The sequence below is a fragment of the Salmo trutta genome, chromosome 31, assembly GCF_901001165.1.
Source record: "Salmo trutta chromosome 31, fSalTru1.1, whole genome shotgun sequence".
In the NCBI taxonomy this organism is placed as follows: Eukaryota; Metazoa; Chordata; class Actinopteri; order Salmoniformes; family Salmonidae; genus Salmo; species Salmo trutta.
The window spans coordinates 5,653,137-5,675,644 of record NC_042987.1 but is presented as its reverse complement, the minus strand read 5'-3'; the positions used below and the strand labels follow the sequence as shown (position 1 = coordinate 5,675,644).

The 22,508-nt window shown below is 42.1% G+C and overlaps 1 protein-coding gene across 1 annotated transcript in view; it reads left to right on the top strand.

The window, feature by feature from the left end:
- The first annotated feature begins 1,452 nt into the window (after positions 1 to 1,452).
- The window catches only part of LOC115169388 (sterile alpha motif domain-containing protein 10-like), a 106,164-nt gene continuing 85,108 nt past the window's right edge, over positions 1,453 to 22,508 (top strand). Inside the window, exon 1 of the mRNA XM_029724958.1 lies at positions 1,453 to 1,722. Within this exon, the coding sequence (XP_029580818.1) occupies positions 1,710 to 1,722 (13 nt within the window). The 5' untranslated portion in view covers positions 1,453 to 1,709. The remainder of the gene's footprint in view (positions 1,723 to 22,508) is intronic.

The following is a 22,508-nucleotide window of genomic DNA, read 5'->3' as shown; positions in this document are numbered from 1 at the left end:
TAGTTTCACCATCCCAGGGAGAGACACACTGGGATAACAGTTTGGACCAGACAGTGATGATCACAGCACAGGAGGATCCATCTGATGTATTATTTATTTAATGGGTACATCTAATCAACGTTTTGGCACACAGTGCTTTCTTCAGGAAACTGGTCCGGTGTGTGTGCGCGCGCATGCCTGCGTCTGCTTGTGAGCGTGTGTGCTCTGGTCTCTTCCTGTCAACATGTGATGAAGCCTTGATGGGAGAGCGAGTACTTTGTTGTGTGTTTGTCTGTGAAGTCTGTAGTACTTAGATCTCTGTGCTGTACAACAAAAACCACTGATGCTCCATAGTTGGCTTCTTATATCTGAAAACCCACAGTATCAATTAGCACACTGAGTTGAGAGATTACATTAAAATAGTCCCTTTTCCACTTTCTTTCTTCGGCCTTTGTAGTCCCGTGTATCCCACTGTTTTTCATCCAACAGAAAAGACGCCCAGTGGCGTTCTAGTCATATAAAGTGACGGAGATAGTTGGTTTCAGTGTGTGGCTATTTGTTAATGGAGCTTTGCTGCAGGCCTTTTGTTTTCTCTCTGACTCAGTGCAGCTGCAGCAGTCAAGCTGAAGGCATCAGGGGCAGCAGGTAGCCTAGTGGTTAGAGCGTTGGGCCAGTAACTGCAAGGTCGCTAGATCAAATCCCTGAACTGACAAAGTAAAAATCTGTTGTTCTGCCCCTGAACGAGGCAGTTAACCCACTGTTCCTAGGTTGTCATTGTAAATAATGATTTGTTCTTTACTGACTTGCCCAGTTAAATAAAATCCGGGTCCTCTTTCACCATCCTGTTTTTCTACTATCATGCTGATTCTTTCATCAGGACTAATGGATCCAGGTGATGAACAACCATGTCCACACGTCCTCTGTATTCAGACAAATCTAGTTACTGGAACAACACAATGCCTGGAATTATCTCTGTTCCATTCATATAATTATTCTTCATCTAATCAAATGACCTCGCAATAGCCTACACTTTATAATTGTTTTATTTATTGCTATCTTGGTAATTGCAGCCATTGAGAAAGATTGAAGAGGACAGTTGTGTATCAGAATGGTCTACTCTAGGCTTCCCCCAATGGATACATATTTCTCTTATCATTGAATGAGCTATTTTTAGCATAAATTATTAGCCAATTAGGCTTCATATTTTATCCTTGGGGTCACGAATTTCCTTCTGCCATGGGCCATATTTTTCCTTGAGTGGATGGTCAGGGGGTCAGAACCATAGTAATAAATCATTTGTACACTGCAAATTGACCGGAAGAATCCCAAACAGATATAATTTCACACCTTTACATTAGGATGTGATCACATATGCCTCTATGCGTGGGAATACTCTGGAACAGATTTCCTAAATTAAAATCAATCTGAGCCGATATCCTGGTGATTTCACAGTCCAACAACGAAAAGTATCATAAAATAAACGGTCGTACGACCTTTTGTCCCTCGGCAGTCAGGTACGAAACGGGGAGGGGTAAACAACAAGAGAGTCGAAAACAAACGGTGGGACGAGACGGTGTGCTCTGTCTATCAGTGGACACCGTGCCTCATAAGCACCCAGTAGGCGAGTGACAAACCGTTCGCTCTCACACTTTGCCATCCAGCCAGATACAGACAAGCAATGGGAGACGATAACTGAGGCAACCACAAAGAGATACACACTGAGACCGACTATGGCTGTGGACGGTAAGAGCGCTGTTTTATTTGAATCGTTGGTATATTTTAGTAAAATAGAGGTAAGGGTATTTGTAACAGTCTATTTGTATTAAGCATTAGGTTACACTATCCCTCCCAGACCGGTGGTGGGGGTTCTCTTGTCAACATCAATAACATCTTTGCTTACTTAGCTTATTAGGGTGACTTTATGAGGACGTCAATAACTGGGGGACTTGTAAGATATCCTCTGTTCTTTGTAAATGTTGCATAAAGATCAACATCCGTTGTGGATAAATAACGTGGGACATTGCCATGTTAGAATTTCTAGGACGTTTGAACTGGTATATCAGTAGTTGGTCACTCACATATTGCGATTTGTTTCAGTAGCCTCAGTCCTTGAAGTTATCTTTCAGAAGAACCTTGAAGGGGTGGGTATAATTTGTGGAAAGTTCCAACAGGAATCTGTTCCAAAAACGTAAAGTACAAGGATTCCAACAAACAACACATACAAAGTAGCATGATCAATTCACCTAGTTAACTAGCTGCCGAATAGGCATCAACTCACCACATAGCTTATTCTTAATGTTTGTCCATAGGCAACCAGAGTGAGGACAGACATTTTTTGGAATAAACGTGGTGAGTGAAAAACTTAATGAAATAGCCCACTTCCTACCCGGTATCTTATTCTGCCGCTATACAACTTTGTATGTGTTGTTTGTTGGAAACCTTGTTATTTACGAAGTTTTCGGGAACAGATTCCTGTTGGAACTTTCCACAAATTATACCCACCCCTTGTCTGTGTCCTATTGGGTTTTGATGGGTGAATTTCACTGTATTAAAATAGCATTTCTGGGTTGAAAATTACAGATTACTTTCCCACAAACAGACAGCTCTCGGAGTTATTGACACGGTCACACATACACGGCTTCTGCACACCCCACGTGTGTTGGGGAATTGAACAGGGCCCGGTTTCCGATAGCTATTGAATTTAGGTTTAGGACTGTTTTTAACAATGCATCTTTCCTACAACGGCCGAAGTAACATGCGTTTCTCCAAATCACCAGGTAAAGAGACTGTTCGCTAAGTGCGTTGTTGAGGCATGTGTCAATATGAATAGGTTCCCGAAAGAAAGGCAGTTTACCCTAACATTATAATTATTCCACTATACTGATGACAGATCAGCTCCTAGAAAGATATTATCACATATTGCTGCAAATATTGCGGCGGCTTATTCTAATGTTTACTTTAGCCAACAGATCCGACCCACTTGCTTACAGTACGCCTCGATCACACGGACAATATTTTTGCGTTTTGGGACACCAGAAGTACATTCATTTCCATTGAAACGCTGCGTTTGCCTTACAACATTGGGTTGCAGAAGCAGTTCCAGTGTGTTCTCTGTGGTGCATTCTTTATCGAATGTATGCATGAAATTGTATGGGTAGATGGCTTGACAGAAATGGTAGCAGAAGGGGAATGTTGAACTTTTGTCGCACACATAAAAAGACTGTAGGTGTGATCGAGGCATTACAGCTGCACAAGGGTCGAACAGACTTCCTATGTAGACTAAGACAGAGCCGAGCCACGTTTTCTGAACCATATCTCGCGTCTGCTCTGCAATGTTTTCATCTACACAGGAAGCTTGTTCCACCCTAGTGCAGCTGTAAGCAAGAGGGTCGGATCTTCTGGGTAATACATACTTAGTAATATTGCACTAAATCAATATTTGGCAAATCATTGTGCACGTTACACATCATGAAATATTTTGAGGCAAAAATGACAGACGGTAGCCAACAATTAGCAAAATGGAACTCAATAGAATGAACATAAAATTGATTTAAATATTATTGAGTTATATAGGCCTATGTAGTAGGCTATTTATCTATTATTTGCAGTCATATTGGGTTTCATTTGAAACATATATTTATCCTTCGCTTGTTTGTCACAATTGCAAATACATTGCCAACTTTGTATTTGTAGTCAACTCCGTTGTGAAGTTATTTCCGGTTGTCATGTAAAAATCTTCCCAGCATGAAATAGTACGGAGAAGAAAAAAAAAAAAAAGAAATGAAATGAAATGTCTGCATTCACTACTGTAAGTCGCTCTGGATAAGAGCGTCTGCTAAATGACTAATATGTAATGTAAAATAGTTCCCAATCGTTCTGATTGTGTCGTGATTATGACGTCATGTTGTAACATTTCTCATGGTGTGAAAATGTTCCCGTTCAATAATTGCACGTGCGTCTCTTTATGTGGATGGCTGATCTTGTGCGTCTCTTTATGTGGATGGCTGATCTTGTGCCTCTATGTGGATGGCTGATCTTGTGCGTGTCTTTATGTGGATGGCTGATCTTGTGCCTCTATGTGGATGGCTGATCTTTTGCGTCGCTTTATGTGGATGGCTGATCTTGAGCGTCTCTTTATGTGGATGGCTGATCTTGTGCCTCTATGTGGATGGCTGATCTTTTGCGTCTCTTTATGTGGATGGCTGATCTTGTGCGTCTCTTTATGTGGATGGCTGATCTTGTGCGTCTCTTTATGTGGATGGCTGATCTTGTGCATCTCTTTATGTGGATGGCTGATCATGTGCCTCTATGTGGATGGCTGATCTTGTGCGTCTCTTTATGTGGATGGCTGATCTTGTGCGTCTCTTTACGTGGATGGCAGATCTTGTGCCTCTATGTGGATGGCTGATCTTGTGCCTCTATGTGGATGGCTGATCTTGTGCCTCTATGTGGATGGCTGATCTTGTGCGTCTCTTTTTTATGTGGATGGCTGATCTTGTGCGTCTCTTTATGTGGATGGCTGATCTTGTGCGTCTCTTTATGTGGATGGCTGATCTTGTGCGTCTCTTTATGTGGATGGCTGATCTTGTGCGAATGTTTCTTTCACACCCTCGCCCTTCATTTAGCTACACTGTAAAAAATATTGTGCCCCTTTTACTTGTAGGTAACTATCTGCATCAGATTTTTAAGTAAATCCAACAAGGAGGATCTTTTAAGTATAATAGACTTCGCTTTTAGTGTATTACAAACTCAGATATATAAAGTCCAAACAACTAACTTGATCTCAAAAATTCCTTTCATTCAACTTAATTTTATCAGGTTCAGAACATTTTTTTTTAAATTGACCTGCTTATATCCTTCAAGTCCCAGTACTAATGGTATACGTTTGATATACTTAATGTAATCAGTTACAGAACTAATATTGTAAGTTTAATTTGCTGAATTTACTCATTATCGTAATTGATATTCTATGTTTAATCTACAAATGTTTTCTTCTCAGTTACTTATGGTACACAGGTTAGTAAAATGTATTTAAATTGGGTTCCTACAACTCAAATATATACTCACAAGTTTACTTAAAAAGCTGATGCAAATAGTTACCTCAATATACTTGGGATAATTTACAAAAATATATAATTTCTATACAAGGGAATATGCAAAAATAAACAACAGTGTTCAACTTCAAACGTCAACACCTTTATTTTGAATAAAATAAATGTTTATAATTTTATAATTTTTTGCAAACTTCAACGTCAATTTGCCCCTTAAACCCTACTCCTTAGGCATTTGTGGAGAGCTCATTATTTTGTAATTTGTAACCATTCTGGGTATAACTCCACCTTGTCTCCTTAGGTAAAGTTACATCCAGATAGCTTGCACCTGACTCCAAATAATCTCAGATCTTCACAACAGCATAAAGTTTAGGTGATAGTTTGGGATTAGCACTTTGACCTCTCATCTTGTACAGTTTGGCAAGAATTATCTAGTGGTCTGTGTGCCCCTTAACAACAAAGCAATATTTTAACAGAAATGTAAATTAACGATTTGTCTTAATAGACTTTACACAAAGCACAATATGAACTTTAGCTCAAATACATAATTCAAACTGTTTTAGATTAATCAAAACATGGATTTTCAAAACATACATTGCTCATATTGTTATAAAATATATGCCAAATTGTCCATTAAACCCAACTCCATACACACTAGTGAAGCCCATATGGACATATTATTTTGACAGGTATAAGCATTCTGGGTATAACTTCACCTTGCCTCAGGTAAAGTTACAACCAGATAGCTTGCACCTGACAAATAATCTCAGATATCCATTAGTGCATAAAAAGCTGTTTTTAAACAGGAATTGACAATGTCTCTTATGACTTCACCTGACAAAGAGCATAATGTAAACTGTAGCTCCTATACCACCTAGCAACTAGCTTTTCAGTTTACTGAGTAGGGTTTAGACCACAGTTTGAGTGGCCCTTTGACAGTTGTCATAGATATCTTTAGATATCTCTGAAAACAAGTAACTTCATCTTTAGAGCATGGACCTGTGGGGAGGTACTGAGATCATCAAGTTCCAAGAATACTTTTTGGAACACCTCAAAGGTATATTTCAGTTCTTTAGGGTACCTTAGATTTAAGCGATAGATGAGGCCCATAAGCAAGGTACATGACTGTGTAACACTGCGAATACCAGCCAGGACCTCTGCTCCTTCGATGCAGATCCCATGCTCTATATTCTGGTGCAGATCCTTCACAGTGAACACTTTCATCACATGCTGAACAAGGTCCTCTCGGATCATGGTGTTGTCAGCATCCTGAGTGAAACAATGAAGAAATAACAGACTAGGCTACTAGATTAACTGTGCAACTTGAGAGGAGAGTGGGAAAGAAAGGAATATACCTCATATAAAAACCTTTAACTTGTCATGCCCTGACCATAGAGAGTATTTTATTCTCTATGTTGGTTAGGTCGGGGTGTGACTAGGGTGGGTAATCTAGGTTGTTCTATTTCTATGTTGGCCTGGTATGGTTTCCAATCAGAGGCAGCTGTTTATCGTTGTCTCTGATTGGGGATCATATTTAGGCAGACATTTCCCCACTGTGTTTTGTGGGATCTTGTTTTGTTTTTGTGTAGTTGCTTGTGAGCACTCCAGAACATCACGTTTCGTTTGTTGGTTTATTGTTTTGTATTTGCTGAAGTTTCACTTTATAACAAAGATGTGGAACGCTACGTACGCTGCGCCTTGGTCCAGTTCTTACGACGATCGTGACAGAAGATCCCACCACAACATCCTTGATGTCAAGACCAGATGGAACTCGCTCTATCTAATGATAGAGAGATTCATGCAGCAGCATTCAGCAATCCAAGCAGCAGCCTTGGACCCACGACCGAGAAAAGCAACGACCAAGGACAACCTGGACCGTCTGAAGGACGAGGACTTCCATAAGGCTGAGGAGTTGGTCCAGCTCATGAGAATCCTCTATACATCCATACTGTGTGTGTCATGTGAAGAGAATGCCACCCGTGGACAGATCAAACCCATCCTCCAAACACTGGAAGAGCACTTCACTGTGAAGCATGAAGATACAACGTTAGTGGTAACCATCAAAGAGAGGTGTGGGAGAAACTCTCCGAGTGCTATCAGGATGAGGACCTTCAAGCCTTCCTGCATGAGGCCACAGCAATGGACCCCAGATTTAAAGGGAGGCCGGTGAGTGACGCCACCTGGGACAGGCTGAGGAAGGCAGCTGTTGAGGCCAATGTGACCGGAGCAACACCAGGGCTGTCAGGGGTGCCGGAGCAGACACACAGAGCACCAGCAACATGAGTAGGAGTCTGAAGGAGAAGGAGAGGAAATGGAGGAGACAGTCCCTCCATTGTACAAAACAAGGAGTGCCTGGGAGGAGCTGTTCTCAGAGGAGGACAGGGAGTTGAGGTTGACGATCCAACAGGACACCTCGTCCATCACCCTCAGCAAGCGTTTTGACCTAGAGGTCAAGCTCTACAAAGGCCTGCCTCCCATCCCCATGGCTGAAGATCCTGTGATGTGGTGGTGGGAGAAGAGAGCTACTCTGCCCCTCCTCACAAACATTGCAACAAGCTACCTCTGTGCTCAAGCCTCCTCCACCCCTTGCGAGAGGGTATTTTTGACTGCAGGGAACACAATAAGCCAGGAGAGGTCCCGACTTCTGCCAGAGAAGGCAAATATGTTGATCTTTCTCCAGAAGAACTGCTAAGAACTGTTAGTCCTTTTGCAGCCTACCTGCATGCCCCACCCATTTTAGTCATTTAGCAGATGCTCTTATCCAGAGCGACTTACAGTAGAGTGCATACATTTTATTACATTTTTAAATACTGGCCCCCCGTGGGAATCAAACCCACAACCCTGGCGTTGCAAGTGCCATGCTCTACCAACTGAGCTACAGTGGGACCCATCGCATCCTGTGTTGTTCTATACCACTGTATTTTCTTTTGCAGGAAAATATTGTTTTTCATTTGTTTTACATTTCTATCATCACAACATTAGTCTACAATTGTGATATTTTCAAAACATTGCTCTTTCTTTTGCTGTAAATATTAATAAATAATAAATAAATAAATAATACTAAAATATATTTACATTTCAGAAAATAAAGCAATGTTAATTCTGTTCTTAATTTGTTTTCATAAAAAATAACCGTTAAAGTACCAGATGGATAAGCAGTATAGGTAAGAGTAGTAATACCGTGAAAATCTTAACGATACCCATCCCTAATGTTAACTGGATAACAGTCATTCAAGTTCTTGCTAGCTAACCAAATGACACCTGCATCTCTAGCTGTATACAGCCACTGAAAAACAATATGAGGGGAAAAAGTCAACCACTCACCCACTCCTCCAAAGGCATGACATGACATCCTCGTAGCAGCTAGCTAGCTATCTAGCTAACCTTAGGCTCCGTGTTTTTAGCTTGCTGCATAAATGGATACACTAGCATATTAGCCACGTTATGACTGACTTGTGATCATTACCCTTGCTAGTTTGATTGTGTTGTATCGGTTTTTTTGTAGCATAAACTGGAAATGTGATATTTTTGACTGATATTATTATTGTCCGTTTGTTTCCTATCTGCAAAGTAGTTAAAACGCTGTCTGTTCCACTTTAACCTTTAGGTCACCGGTTACTTTCCGTGCTAAATGTGAAATGTTTTTTGCAATGGAAAATAATAGTTGTACATTTAGATTGAGAAATGCTTAATGGTTGTGTTTTTGTATTCTTATGATTTGGACCTACTGGTTTATTATATCCAAGTTATGGACTGCTTATCCTTTAACATCATGCTGTATGTGACTGCTGTCTTTCCATCAGCCCTTGTAATGGTGTCTGGAGAAGTGTGTGTGTGTGTGTGTGTGTGTGTGTGTGTGTGTGTGTGTGTGTGTGTGTGTGTGTGTGTGTGTGTGTGTGTGTGTGTGTGTGTGTGTGCGCGCAATATGTGTGTGTGTATGTATATATCCCAAGCGATCTGCCGAAGGAAAGGCACCTCATGTGAAAATCCTGTTTTCCTATCGATTTCTCAGATTTTCAATAAAAAAAAAAAATGGTACAAAAAATACAAAAATGTGATGGTCTAAGTCCACAACAATGCTTAAACCAGATCAATATGATTGGGTGGGCCTGTCAGGGCCTGGCTCCCCAATGGGTGGGCCTGTCCACCCAGGCCCAGCCATGTCTATGCCCCTGATGCAAACAGCACGTGATGACTATTGCGCATCACAAATAGCCTACTAACCAACACTTCGGACTAAACTTTTTCTATGCCTGGTTTACATACCCATTGTTGTCTTAGGTAGCATTTACTGGTAGATATCATAAGTTGAAAGGTCTTTCCTACCCTACCGGCTACCGATGTCATTCTTCTGTGAGCTGCTCCACGCCAAAACCAGTTGAGAGCTTGTCACGACTCCCACCGAAGGTGGCGCCCGGCCTACACTGATTCCCTTTTTGTTTTCCCCCTTTCTGTTATTGTTTGCACCTGTCCTTAGTTGGGTTGATTAGCGGGGCTATATTAGCTAGTTGGCCCGCCTGCTCTTTGTGCGGGATTGTTTCCTCTGTGTGTTGCTTGGGTAAGCGCTGTCTGTATTTTGCGCTAGTGCATCGTGTTGCGCTCACTGTATTTTGTCCCCTGTGTTTGAGGCACTTTCATTTTGTGTGCGCTAAGTTCGCATGTTGGGTTGGTAGGTGTTTTGCTTTCGAGCATTAAAAGCTATAACCCTTCTCGCTGCTTCCTGCGTCTGTTTCCTCCTCCACTACGCCCGAGCCTTACAGAGCTGCACACTATTGCTGCCTGCAGATGATATTCTGCTGAAACTAGGCTGTGTGTGCGGCACCCATCTGAATATATTTCATGTGATGCCCACTGAAAAAAAGTGGGTATATGGTTTATACCTGCATTTACCCTCCACTATACCACTGGCCCTTTGTTTTTACAAAAAGTGCACTCCTACATGAGTGGGCTGGTATTACAGTTCTTTCAGAATCACAAACCTGGTCTCGAGGCCACATATTGAGTGAATAATCAGGAATATATTGTTCCTGGGACAGTAGCCTACTAGCCCTAGCTAAATAAGTAATCAGAGGAATAATCAGTTAGTCACCGGGACTTCACCCCTATAGGCCAGTGCTGTACCAGCCAGGTCCGTGTGTCTCTCCCTTTCTCTTCCTGCCTCCTGGAGCAGTTCACCTCTTCATTGATATGGCTGCTGGTAGAGGTAGGCTGCAGCAGAGAGACCGATTGTCCTATCTCTAGGTAATGACCAGTTTTACTTAAAACCTCTCTACTCAACAGCCAGTTGAATCCCGTGGCGCGTTGTTCAAATACCTTAGAAATGCTATTACTTGAATTTCTCAAACATATGACTATTTTACAGCATTTTAAAGACAAGACTCTCGTTAATCTAACCACACTGTCCGATTTCAAAAAGGCTTTACAACGAAAGCAAAAGATTAGATTATGTCAGCAGAGTACCCAGCCAGAAATAATCAGACACCCATTTTTCAAGCTAGCATATAATGTCACATAAACCCAAACCACAGCTAAATGCAGCACTAACCTTTGATGATCTTCATCAGATGACAATCTTAGGACATTATGTTATACAATACATGCATGTCTGTTCAATCAAGTTCATGTTTATATAAAAAAACAGCTTTTTACATTAGCAGATGACTAGCATGTGACTAGCATTCCCACCGAACACTTCCGGTGAATTTACTAAATTACTCACGATAAACGTTCACAAAAAACATAACAATTATTTTAAGAATTATAGATACAGAACTCCTCTATGCACTCGATATGTCCGATTTTAAAATAGCTTTTCGGTGAAAGCACATTTTGCAATATTCTAAGTAGATAGCCCGGCATCACAGGGCTAGCTATTTAGACACCCAGCAAGTTTAGCACTCACCAAAGTCAGATTTACTATAAGAAAAATGTTATTACCTTTGCTGTCTTCGTCAGAATGCACTCCCAGGACTTCTACTTCAATAACAAATGTTGGTTTTGTCCCAAATAATCCATTGTTATATCCAAATAGTTGCGTTTTGTTCGTGCGTTCAATTTTTTTGCTTTTACCTCCCTTATCTCACATCATTTGCTCACATTGTATATAGTCTTATTTTTTTTCTACTGTATTATTGACTGTATGTTGTTTACTCCATGTGTAACTCTGTGTTGTTGTATGTTGTCGAACTGCTTTGCTTTATCTTGGCCAGGTCGCAATTGTAAATGAGAACTTGTTCTCAACTTGCCTACCTGGTTAAATAAAGGTGAAATAAAAAATAAATTTAAAAAACACTATCCGAAAGGGTAAATAAGGGTTACGAGCATGACGCATTTCGTGACAAAAAAAATCTAAATATTCCATTACCGTACTTCGAAGCATGTCAACCGCTGTTTAAAATCAATTTTTATGCCATTTTTCTCGTAAAAAAGCGATAATATTCCGACCTGGGAAATCATTTTTTATTACAAAGAGAGTGAAAGTAAAAGCATGCTATCCCCTCATGCACGAGCCTCAGTCTGATGGCCCTCTGATAGAGCACTTGCCAAACGCGCTAGTGTGTTTCAGCCTGGGCCTTGAATTACGTCATTCAGCTTTTACCCGGGCTCTGAGAGCCTATGGGAGCCGTAGGAAGTGTCACGTCATGACAGAGATCCCCTGTTTTTGTTAGAGATGATCAAGGAGGGCAAGAAATGGTCAGACAGGCCACTTCCTGTAAGGAATCTTCTCAGGTTTTGGCCTGCCAAATGAGTTCTGTTATACTCACAGACACCATTCAAACAGTTTTAGAAACTTTAGGGTGTTTTCTATCCAAAGCCAATAATTATATGCATATTCTAGTTACTGGGCAGGAGTAGTAACCAGATTAAATCGGGTACATTTTTTATCCGGCCGTGCAAATACTGCCCCCTAGCCCCAACAGGTTAAGCATCCTTCATTTACGCTGCTGCAGACCCTAGAGCAGTAGTCACCAACCGGTCAATTGCCATCGACTGGTCAATCTCCAAGACATTGCTTTCCTATTACATTTTTTTTATTTGTCTCGCCATGTTGGCGGTTGGTGAACCTGATTCAGCTGCCCTTCGTGCCAGGTAGGTGAAGTGTTCCCATTTTGAACCATTTTATTTGTCTTAAGTTAAAAACTCTGCCCGGAGAGCAAATCAAGTGCACTATAGGCTTACCGCTGGCCAATCGGATGGCTCCGATTACCCTGTCTGCTATAAGGTAGCAAGCTAAAAATAAAAAAAACTACAGCAAAGCTGGTACTGTGAGATTTCAAAATGTTTAAGACCATGACTAGAGACACTGTCAACGAATATAGCAAAGAGCTTCTGTTTTTTTTGAGTGAGCTAATGTTTACCTTCTTACTCAGCAATATCAACACTTTATTAGCCATAACATTTCCACTCGCGCTACAACAAGCACTGCAGCTGTAATGAATGAGTAGGAAAGTGTATCTATAGGCTTGCATTATTATTAGCTGCTTGGGTCTTTTTCACTTTCTCTGTTCATGGGATTAACAACGTGAATTTGAGCATGACCTTGAGGTAGGCTATATGATCACACCGGTAATAGATCAGTTGTTTTATTACTTGTGAGGCACAGCTGAGTGAGCATACGTTTAATATTGACATTTTTATTTTACTGGGCTGATGGTGCCTGCATCTGATGGTCAGTCTCCCAAATTCACATATATATATTTTATTTTTTAAATGGCACGAACAATAGTGCATTGGCAGGGCAATTGGATTAAAGCCAATATGTAGTGATAATGTATTGGGCTTATAGCTTAGTGCACAAACCTCATTGCTAGGTAGGTTAATGTTGCATAGGCTTATGTTTTTTAAGTCATGTAAAAATACAATCTGAGTGGTAGATTTCGGCTTGCATTTTGACTCAAAGTAATCTTGACCCTAAAGCCATGGCATTACTCTGACAGTGTGTGTGTGCCTCTATCTTCAATGAGTGTAGCTAGTCTTGGTATAGGAAGGCTTTGTCAGCCCAGTAGTTGGAATCACAGTGTGTTGGTTAACTCTCTTGCATTCTCTGTGTGTCACTTCATTGATCCAGTCATGTGTGCCTCTGTATCTTTAATGAGTGTAGCTAGTCTTGGTATAGGAAGGCTTCGTCAGCCCAGTAGTTGGGATCACAGTGTGTTGGTTATCTCTCTGTGTGTCACTTCATTGATCCAGTCATGTCACTGATTGGCTCAGCGAGTGCTCACCTATTTCCAGTTCTGAATTAGCATTATACTGTTTTCTTTCTTTTCTGTTTTTACTTGATATCCGCCCTCATAGTTTAAGTTATGATATCTGGTTGAATCTCCAAGGACATCTGGCCGTATCGTCATGTCTCATAGGAGCAACAATACAAATGCTGACAAATCTTGAGACTATTTTCTCAATTGAACATTTCTCCCGACTGACTCTCCATGTACGAAGCAGAACATGGTGTGTATAAAGAAATCCCTTATCAGAGATAGAGCAGCACTGCTGCCCCCCCCCCCCCCCCCCCCTCCCCTATTACACACCACAAACCAGCTGGCGTGTGTGTGTCTGTTTTCATTCCAGGACAGGCCTGGGTAAGCCCAGAAGGCTGCAGGCAAAAGAGAGACTGGCTGGTGTGGAGAATGCTAAGCTGGCAACCATCCACCCATACTGGATAAATACCTAGAGGAACACACATACCCAGAGACATATACACACACACACTTGGAAAGGTTGTGTCCAGGGTTGTGGTAAATTCCATTTTTATTCAGTCAATTTAGGGGATGAATTGGACAGTTAGTACAACAGTATGAACAAGTTGTATAACCGTAGCAGGTAGATGTGACCTAGAGTCAGTGGCCATTCCGTAGTTATCCAATATAATAACCAACCCACGTATTGGGCAGATCAGTCATCTGCCCTGTGTGTGTGTGTGTGTGTGTGTGTGTGTGTGTGTGTGTGTGTGTGTGTGTGTGTGTGTGTGTGTGTGTGTGTGTGTGTGTGTGTGTGTGTGTGTGTGTGCGCGCGCGCACGTTTGCACGTGGGGAGCAGGGCCAAAAGAGGAACGAGTGTTAGCCTTGCAAAGACAAACACCTTTTTTGTTCTCCTTTTGGTTGGCGTTGCCAGCAGGAGGCCCCACTGGCCATTTGTTGGCTTTAGAGAGCTTGTGAAATGTGATACAGGAGACTACACGGGTGTGTGTGTGTGTTGCAATCTTCTTTCTGCAAATGTATGGATGGGTATGTGTTTAATGTCTTTAGTGTTAGCGACCAAATGCCACAGTTTCTGTCAAAGATGTCATAATGTCACGGATTAACTCTCCATCTCTCTGGCATCGGCCCTCTAGCACAGACAATGGCATTTGTTCAGGCTACAGTGTGTGTGTATTTAGTTACAGCATCTGTAACCTCTCTATCAGCAGGCTGGCTCATCTGTACTATGTTTAGCCTGGTTATCCAGTCTGTTCTGGCTCATCCTCTTACTACACACACACTGAACTGGTGGGTAATGGCATCTCATATGGCAATGAAATGCTGAGAGAGGGAGAGAGGGATGCTGAGAGAGGGAGGGAGAGAGGGATGCTGAGAGAGGGAGGGAGGGAGGGATGCTGAGAGAGGGAGGGAGGTAGGGATGCTGAGAGAGGGAGGGAGGGATGCTGAGAGAGGGAGGGAGGGAGGGATGCTGAGAGAGAGAGGGAGGGAGGGATGCTGAGAGAGAGAGGAGGGATGCTGAGAGAGAGAGAGAGAGAGAGAGAGAGATGCTGAGAGAGAGGGAGGGAGGGATGCTGAGAGAGAGGGAGGGAGGGATGCTGAGAGAGAGAGGGAGGGAGGGATGCTGAGAGAGAGAGGGAGGGATGCTGAGGGAGGGAGCGAGGGATGCTGAGAGCGAGAGCGTAGGGAATAGAGAGTGGTTAAAGCAAGCAGGTCACCCGTGTTAGAAGTCTGAGGACATCAGGAGATGACATGGAAACCGGCCACTAGGGACAACAGTGAGCACCATTACCTTCAAGTAGACTTTGGTTGTGGACCGGGATGGTGGATGGGTATAAGCATCTTCCTGTGGTTCCAAAGGTTGCATGTTCAAATCCAACGTTCGAAAGTCTTTTTTGATATTTTTGTTTTAAGACTATCCCAAACCTTAACCCTTACCTTAACCATTTGGAGTTCATGCCTAATCTTAAGAATTCAAAGTTAATGCCTGAACTTAACCTTGGAACGATACAGAGAAGTAACCAAACACATCTTGAGCTCTTGTTCACCCGACCTGGAGTCTGATGCTAAAGGGCTGATGCTAAAATGCCGACCCAACTATATGCCGAGGGAATTCACGTGTGTTATTATCACAGCTGTGTACATAGCGCCATAAGCAGCAACTCAAGAGGGAGCCACCAACACAGATAATAGTGAGATGCTGGATCGACGAGGTAGACTCAATGCTGCAGGACTGTTTTTGGAATACTGATTGCAATATGATCAAAGATTCATCCACCAAGTCTCAGCCAACAACATTAAGGAATATACATAGTCAGTCACCGGCTTCATTAGGAAATGTTTTGATGATGTTTTACCCACAACAACAATCAGGACATACCCTGAATCAACTGAGAAATCCTTACAATGCTGTTGTGTCTTGGCTATCATTAATGTGATGACAATTAGTTAATCAATTTGATAAAAAAATGTTTAATTATTACGATGATAAAATTAATCCTGTAACAATTAACTAATTTAGCAATCTTGGGGCACCACGGAAAAATAATTACCGTTTTCCAAATTAACTCTTAAAGATATGAATATCTCTTACATTTCAGTCATCAATCAGTCATTAATTAATTGTTGCCTTCTATCAGTCTCATTCTGAATGTCGCAAAATCTTTGGATCTTTGGATAAAGGATATCTTTGGATATTCTTTATCTAGCATAAAGGATGAATCAGCGAAATACAAATTTGCTTAATTAATTATTTATTTACTAACTAGCTAAATAATCACACAGAATTACATAAACACAAACAGAATAGCTTACACATTGATTACTACATAATGCAATGAAAGGTCCCTAGTGGACTAAACCGATATGATGGCTTGTTACACAAAATGAAAAGGGAGGGGCATGTAGGAAAGAGCAGGAGAAAAACAAAGGACTTCACTATCGTACGTACAGCTGATAACTATGCTGATGGAAATGCTAATATTTTGCACAAGAACTGCCGCTCATTCGAAAATAATTGCAATGTACATATTTACAGTTGTATGCCTTTTGTCTCTGGAATCACCGGTCCATTTTCTGGAGAGTCAGTCAACAAAGTCTCCGGTTGTCTACCAGAGGTCACCATGTCCTTTGTAGTCGTAGCTTGTTCACTTTTAGAGGGGGAGAGGAAAATCTGGTGCCTCTGATCCTCACCCAACAGGGCATTTATGAAAATGCTGAGAGCATTCAATGTGAGCAGAACGAACCCTGAAGACTTGGTGGCACATGACACGTACAATGCAAGCAGGTACGAGCTCCGCAAATCCGTTATGGACGCAAAAAATCGAATCGATGTTCGACAGATGAGCTTAACACATTCTATTCATGCTTCGAGGCAGACAATACCGAGCCATACAGGAAGACCCTCGCTGATCCGGAAGACCAGGTGCTTTCACTCTCCAAGGCTAATGTGGGCGAACGAGTGGCGCAGCAGTTTAAGGCAGTGCATCTCAGTGCTAGAGGCGTCACTACAGACCCTGGTTCGATTCCAGGCTGTATCACAACCGCCCGTAATTGGGAGTCCCATAGGGCGGCGTACAATTGGTCAAGCGTCGTCCGGTTAGGGTTTGGCTGAGGTAGGCCGCCATTGTAAATAATAATTTGTTCTTAACTGACTTGCCTAGTTAAATAAAGGTTACACACACACCAACCAAAAAGTTATTTTGTTGGCATTTACGTATGTCCCAATTACCAGTAAAACATAATCAAAACCTATTTCTTTCACTTACTTGCTGTGCTGTTTCGTTGTTCATTTGTTCAGTTGTTTCCTTCTCAACCAGGATTTCATCAAACATGTCAAGCAGGGAAGTTTCAGCTGTCTGTCTGTCCGTGGCCTCTCTTCCTCGGTGCGCACTGTCACTGTGTCCGTTTCCGTCTTGTCCAGTTTTGTTGAGCAGGCGTTTCAATGCCATGACAGAGGGTATCACGTCTGCTGCAGACGCAGTTGATTAGCTTATTTTTCCAGTCAGTTGGTCGAATGGCGCTAGGAGTGTGTTCATGTTTCCAAGTTTCAAATATGTCTCAAATGCCAATGAAATGGCAGCAGCGGTATGAGTACCAGCACATTCCTGAGCATGCAATACGATCTTCCTCAGTACGAAATCCTCGTCGACCCACTGTGCTGTCAGTCTCAACATGCTCATGTGGCTGACGTCGCTGGTCCAAATGTCAGTCGTGACGCCCATACCAAGCAACATAATGAATTCCATTATCTTGGTGTTAATGGATTTTGCCTTTAAGTTCTCGCTGACGTTTTCTTACCCTTTTTTCTTTCCCTTTCAAAAATGTTCATGTTGTTTGTCTGTAATTTTTCTAATGACTTGGTGCTGCCTGTCTTGGCCAGGACGCTCTTGAAAAAGAGATTTTAAATCTCAATGAGCCCTTCCTGGTTAAAGAAAGGTTAAATAAAAATAAAAAAATAAAAATGACTGCTCAACTTAAACTTGTTTAGTTGTTGGAAGTGTGCGCTTAGTATTTCTCTGCTTTTGTTCTGTGTAGAGCTGTATTTTTCGTGGCGTCATTACTACATCTACTAACCTTATATAGATATGCAGGTCAGCTTGGACATTGGTTTTGCACATCGGCGTTAAACTAGACAGGTCGATGTTGGCATTTTTAACAACTATCGGCTGATTTCCATATGCTCACCAATATATTGTGCATCCCTAGCAGTAACATAACAAAATGTAGAAAAAGTCAAGGGGTCAGAATATTTTCCGAATGCATATGTATAACTTAATATTATGTATCCAGAGAAACTTGGATTCAATTAAATGTTTTTTTTTTAGATTTGCCCTACAATAACTTAAGGTTACCTAACATAACCCCGGTTTTTATGAGTTTATATCTCTGCAGATGATCTGTCTATCTGGTTAAAATCACTGACACAGGTCAGGTTCCCCTCCACCCTCTGGTGGTATTGATAACTTGTTATTAAGTCTCCAGATAAACCTAGATTTAAAAGCTCCTATCTATTACTATAGATGGAATTAGGTATTTTTGCGAGGGGTCAAAATGACACCAAAGACCAATTTTAAAAGTCCATTGTCATGTGTGCTCCCTCTCCGGCCTCTAGGTCACCAGGCTGCTTGTTATGGCGCACACCTGTCACCATCGTTAAGCGCACCTGCGCATCATCAGACTCACCTGGACTCCATGACTACCCTGATAACCTTCCCTATATATGTCACTCCCTTTGGTTCCTTCCCCTGGCGGCAATGTTTGTTTCAGTTTCATGTTTGTGCATTGTTCGTGTTTCTTGTTTTGTTTTATGTTTTGTTTATTGATTAAATCACTCACTCCCTGAACTTGCTTCCTGACTCTCAGCGCACTTCGTTACATCCATATTGATATAGAAACACAAAATAATGATATTGATTTATTAAGAACAAGTTGATTGACAAACTCATGAAATATTGGAAAAATGTAATGAAACCACCTTTAGTCTATGATAAAAAATGACCCCAGTTGGTATTTTGAGGGATATTAGTAACAGAGAAAGTGTTCACATTTGATCTTCCTCTCTGGTCTTCAGGCTTGCAGGTGGTAACCTGGAACTAGGACAGACCGGAGTGGGAGGTCGGGATGACATGTCAGATCCTGCTTACCATAACTGACAGCTCCACAGTCTAGGCTACTAGGCTTCAGAGGCACTCAAGGGTTAGTTGAACTATGACTTAAAATAGTCATCTAGGCCTATATTAATCTAATCTATATTCAAACCTAGTGTCTTTGTACAACAGTAGCACTTTGGGTAGAGTTGTGTGCGGTACTCATGATACTATCAATGTAACTACATATTTTCAATAGTGTTCATTGATCTACAATGTTCTCCCTTCCCTTCTTCAGATCCTTCCTCCTCCCTTGTTGACAGAGAGAGAGTATGTGTACGGGTAGCAACATACGAAAAATGAAGGGCATAATAAATTAACTGTATAATAAATTGGCCCATAACAATTCCAGTGCTCGTCCAGTAACCAAATGATGATCATCAAATCAAATGCTATTTGTGACATGCGACGAATACAACAGGTGTAGACCTTACAGTGAAATGCTTACTTACAAGCACTTAACTAACAATGCAGTTAAAGAAAAATACAAAAGAAAATACAGAGTCAATGTGCGGGGAACTGGTTAATCGAGGTAATATGTACATGTAGGTAGAGATGTTAAAGTGACTACACATAGATAATAGGAGGTTAGCAGCAGCGTAAAAGAGGGGAAGAGGGATAATGCAAATAGTCTGGGTAGCCATTTAATTAGATGTTCAGGTGTCTTATGGTGATAGTCCCACTAAGCAAAAAAACAGATAGAATGGCATATCGCTGCAGAATGCTGTGGTAGCCATGCTGGTTAAGTGTGAATTCTAAATAAATCAAAGTGACAGTGTCACCAACAAAACACCCCCACACCATCACACGTCCTCCTGCATGCTTCACGGTGGGAACCACAGATGCAGAGATCATCTGTTCAAATTCCTTTTTAATTTGTCATATGTGCCAAGTACAACAGGTGTAGTAGACCTTACAGTGAAATGCTTACTTACGAGCCCTTACACAACAATGCCGTTTAAAAAATACAAATAAGAATAAGAAACAAAGGACAAGTAATTAAACAGCAGCAGTAAAATAACAATAGCGAGTCTATATACAGGTATTACCGGTACAGAGTCAATGTGCGGGGGCACTGCATAGTCGAGGTAATTGAGGTAATATGTATATTTAGGTAGAGTTGTTAAAGTGACTATGCATAGGTAATAATAGAGAGTAGCAGCGGCATAAAAGAGGGGGTGGGGGTGGGGGGGCAATGCAGTCTGGCTAGCCATTTGATTAGATGTTCAGGAGTCTTATGGCTTGGGGGTAGAAGCTGTTTAGAATCCTCTTGGACCTAGACTTGGCGCTCCGGTACCGCTTGTCATGCGGTAGCAGAGAGAACAGTCTATGACCAGGGTGGCTGGAGTCTTTGACAATTTTTAGGGCCTTCCTCTGACACTGCCTGGTATAGAGGTCCTGGATGGCAGGAAGCTTGGCCCCAGTGATGTACTGGGCCGTATGCACTACCCTCTGTAGTGCCTTGCGGTCGGAAGCCAAGCAGTTGCCATACCAGGCCATGATAAAACCCATCAAGATGCTCTCGATGGTGCAGCTGTAGAACCTTTTGAGGACCTGAGGACCCATGCCAAATATTTTCAGTCTCCTGAGGGGAATAGGTTTTGTCATTCCCTCTTCACAACTGTCTTGGTGTGCTTGGACCATGTTAGTTTGTTGGTGATGTGGACGCCAAGGAACTTGATGCTCTCAACCTGGTCCACTACAGCCCCATCGATGAGAATGGGTGCGGCCTCCTTTTCCTGTAGTCCACAATCATCTCCTTTGTCTTGATCACATTCAAGGAGAGGTTGTTGTCCTTGCACCACACGGTCAGATCTCTGACCTCCTCCCTATAGGCTGTCTCATTGTTGTCGGTGATCAGGCCTACCACTGTTGTGTCATCGGCAAACTTAATGATGGTGTTGGAGTTGTGCCTGCCCATGCAGTCATGAATGAACAGGGAGTACTGGAGGGGACTGAGCACGCACCCCTGAGGCCTCCGTGTTGAGGATCAGCGTGGCGGATGTGTTGTTACCTACCCTTACCACCTGGAGTTGGCCCGTCAGGAAGTCCAGGATCCAGTTGCAGAGGGAGGTGTTTTAGTCCCAGGGTCCTTAGTTTAGTGATGAGCTTTGAAGGCACTATGGTATTGAATGCTGAGCTGTAGTCAATGAATAGCATTCTCACAAAGGTTTTCCTTTAGTCCAGGTGTGAAAGGGCAGTGTGGAGTGCAATAGACATTGCATTATCTGTGGATCTGTTGGGGCGGTATGTAAATTGGATTGGGTCTAGGGTTTCTGGGATAATGGTGTTGATGTGAGCCATGACCAGCCTTTCAAAGCACTTCATGACTACAGACGTGAGTGCTATGGGTCGGTAGTCATTTAGGCAGATTACCTTCGTGTTCTTGGGCACAGGGACTATGGCGGTCTGCTTGAAACATGTTGGTATTACAGACTCAGACAGGGAGAGGTTGAAAATGTCAGTGAAGACACTTGCCAGTTGGTCAGCGCATGCTCAGAGTACACGTCCTGGTAATCCGTCTGGCCCTGTGGCCTTGTGAATGTTGATCTGTTTAACTAAAGGTCTTGCATATTGATCTTGCATATCTATGTGTGCACATTACCTTGTTTGTGTATGTGTTTATCTGATTTTGGCCACGGACTTCCATTAGGTTGGTAACTTAAGTAGTGTGTTGTGCGTGAGGGAAGAAATCTAAATTACATCCACCTAATAAGTATAACTGCCATTCCCGCTCTCTTGCTGTAGAACACCAATTAAAGGAGAGATATTGGATACGGGCCTGTGCGTTTTTTAATTCTAGAGGAGGTGAGGGGGATGAAGCAGAAGAGTAGAAGAAAGAGGAGGAGATTTGGAGCCAGAACAAAACCACTGGACCGGAACAGAGAGAGGCCTCATTGCTTCAGAAGAAATGAGTGAAATGGGAGAGAGAAGTGGAGAAGTGGAGAGAGAAGTGGAGGAGACGGTCTGATCGGAACGTCGAGAAGCTCTCCCTCATTGCCGACAATTATCCCAATCCCAACAAAGGTAATGTTTAACCACAAGACTGCCTGCACCGCTCAGAACACACGTCACTCCTATCATACGCACGGACTGATGTGTAAATGTTTCTCAGACACTCCCTCCCCTCACTGTTCTTTCTCTCTCTTCATCCTGCTCCCAGTCTTCCTCCCTGTGTCCTTAAGTTTTATTCGTCATATGTACAGGATTCACATGGTATACACCGTCCAACAAAATGCTTACTTACAGGGTCCTTCTCAACAAGGCAACAACAATAAAAAAAATAAATGGATAAGAATATGAACAAAGTAGATGGCTCAGTTGAATAGAATAACATTTTTAGCATACGTATAAAACAGAAAGGCACAATTGAAAGTACAATATTTACATATGTATCAGGAAAGGGGGGATTGGGGGCAAGTTTATAAATTGTACAGTACTAGCAATAGTAAACAAGAGTCTGGTAGCAGCAGTTCTGATGTGTATAGCATGAATGTACTGTATAGATATATGTGTGGGTGCGTGTGCATAAGTTAGGGCCTATTTGCTAAGGTGCAAAGAGTCAGTTCAGTTCAAGTGTTCAGCAGTCTGATGGCTTGTAAATAGAAACTGTCTCTGAGCCTGTTGGTGTCAGA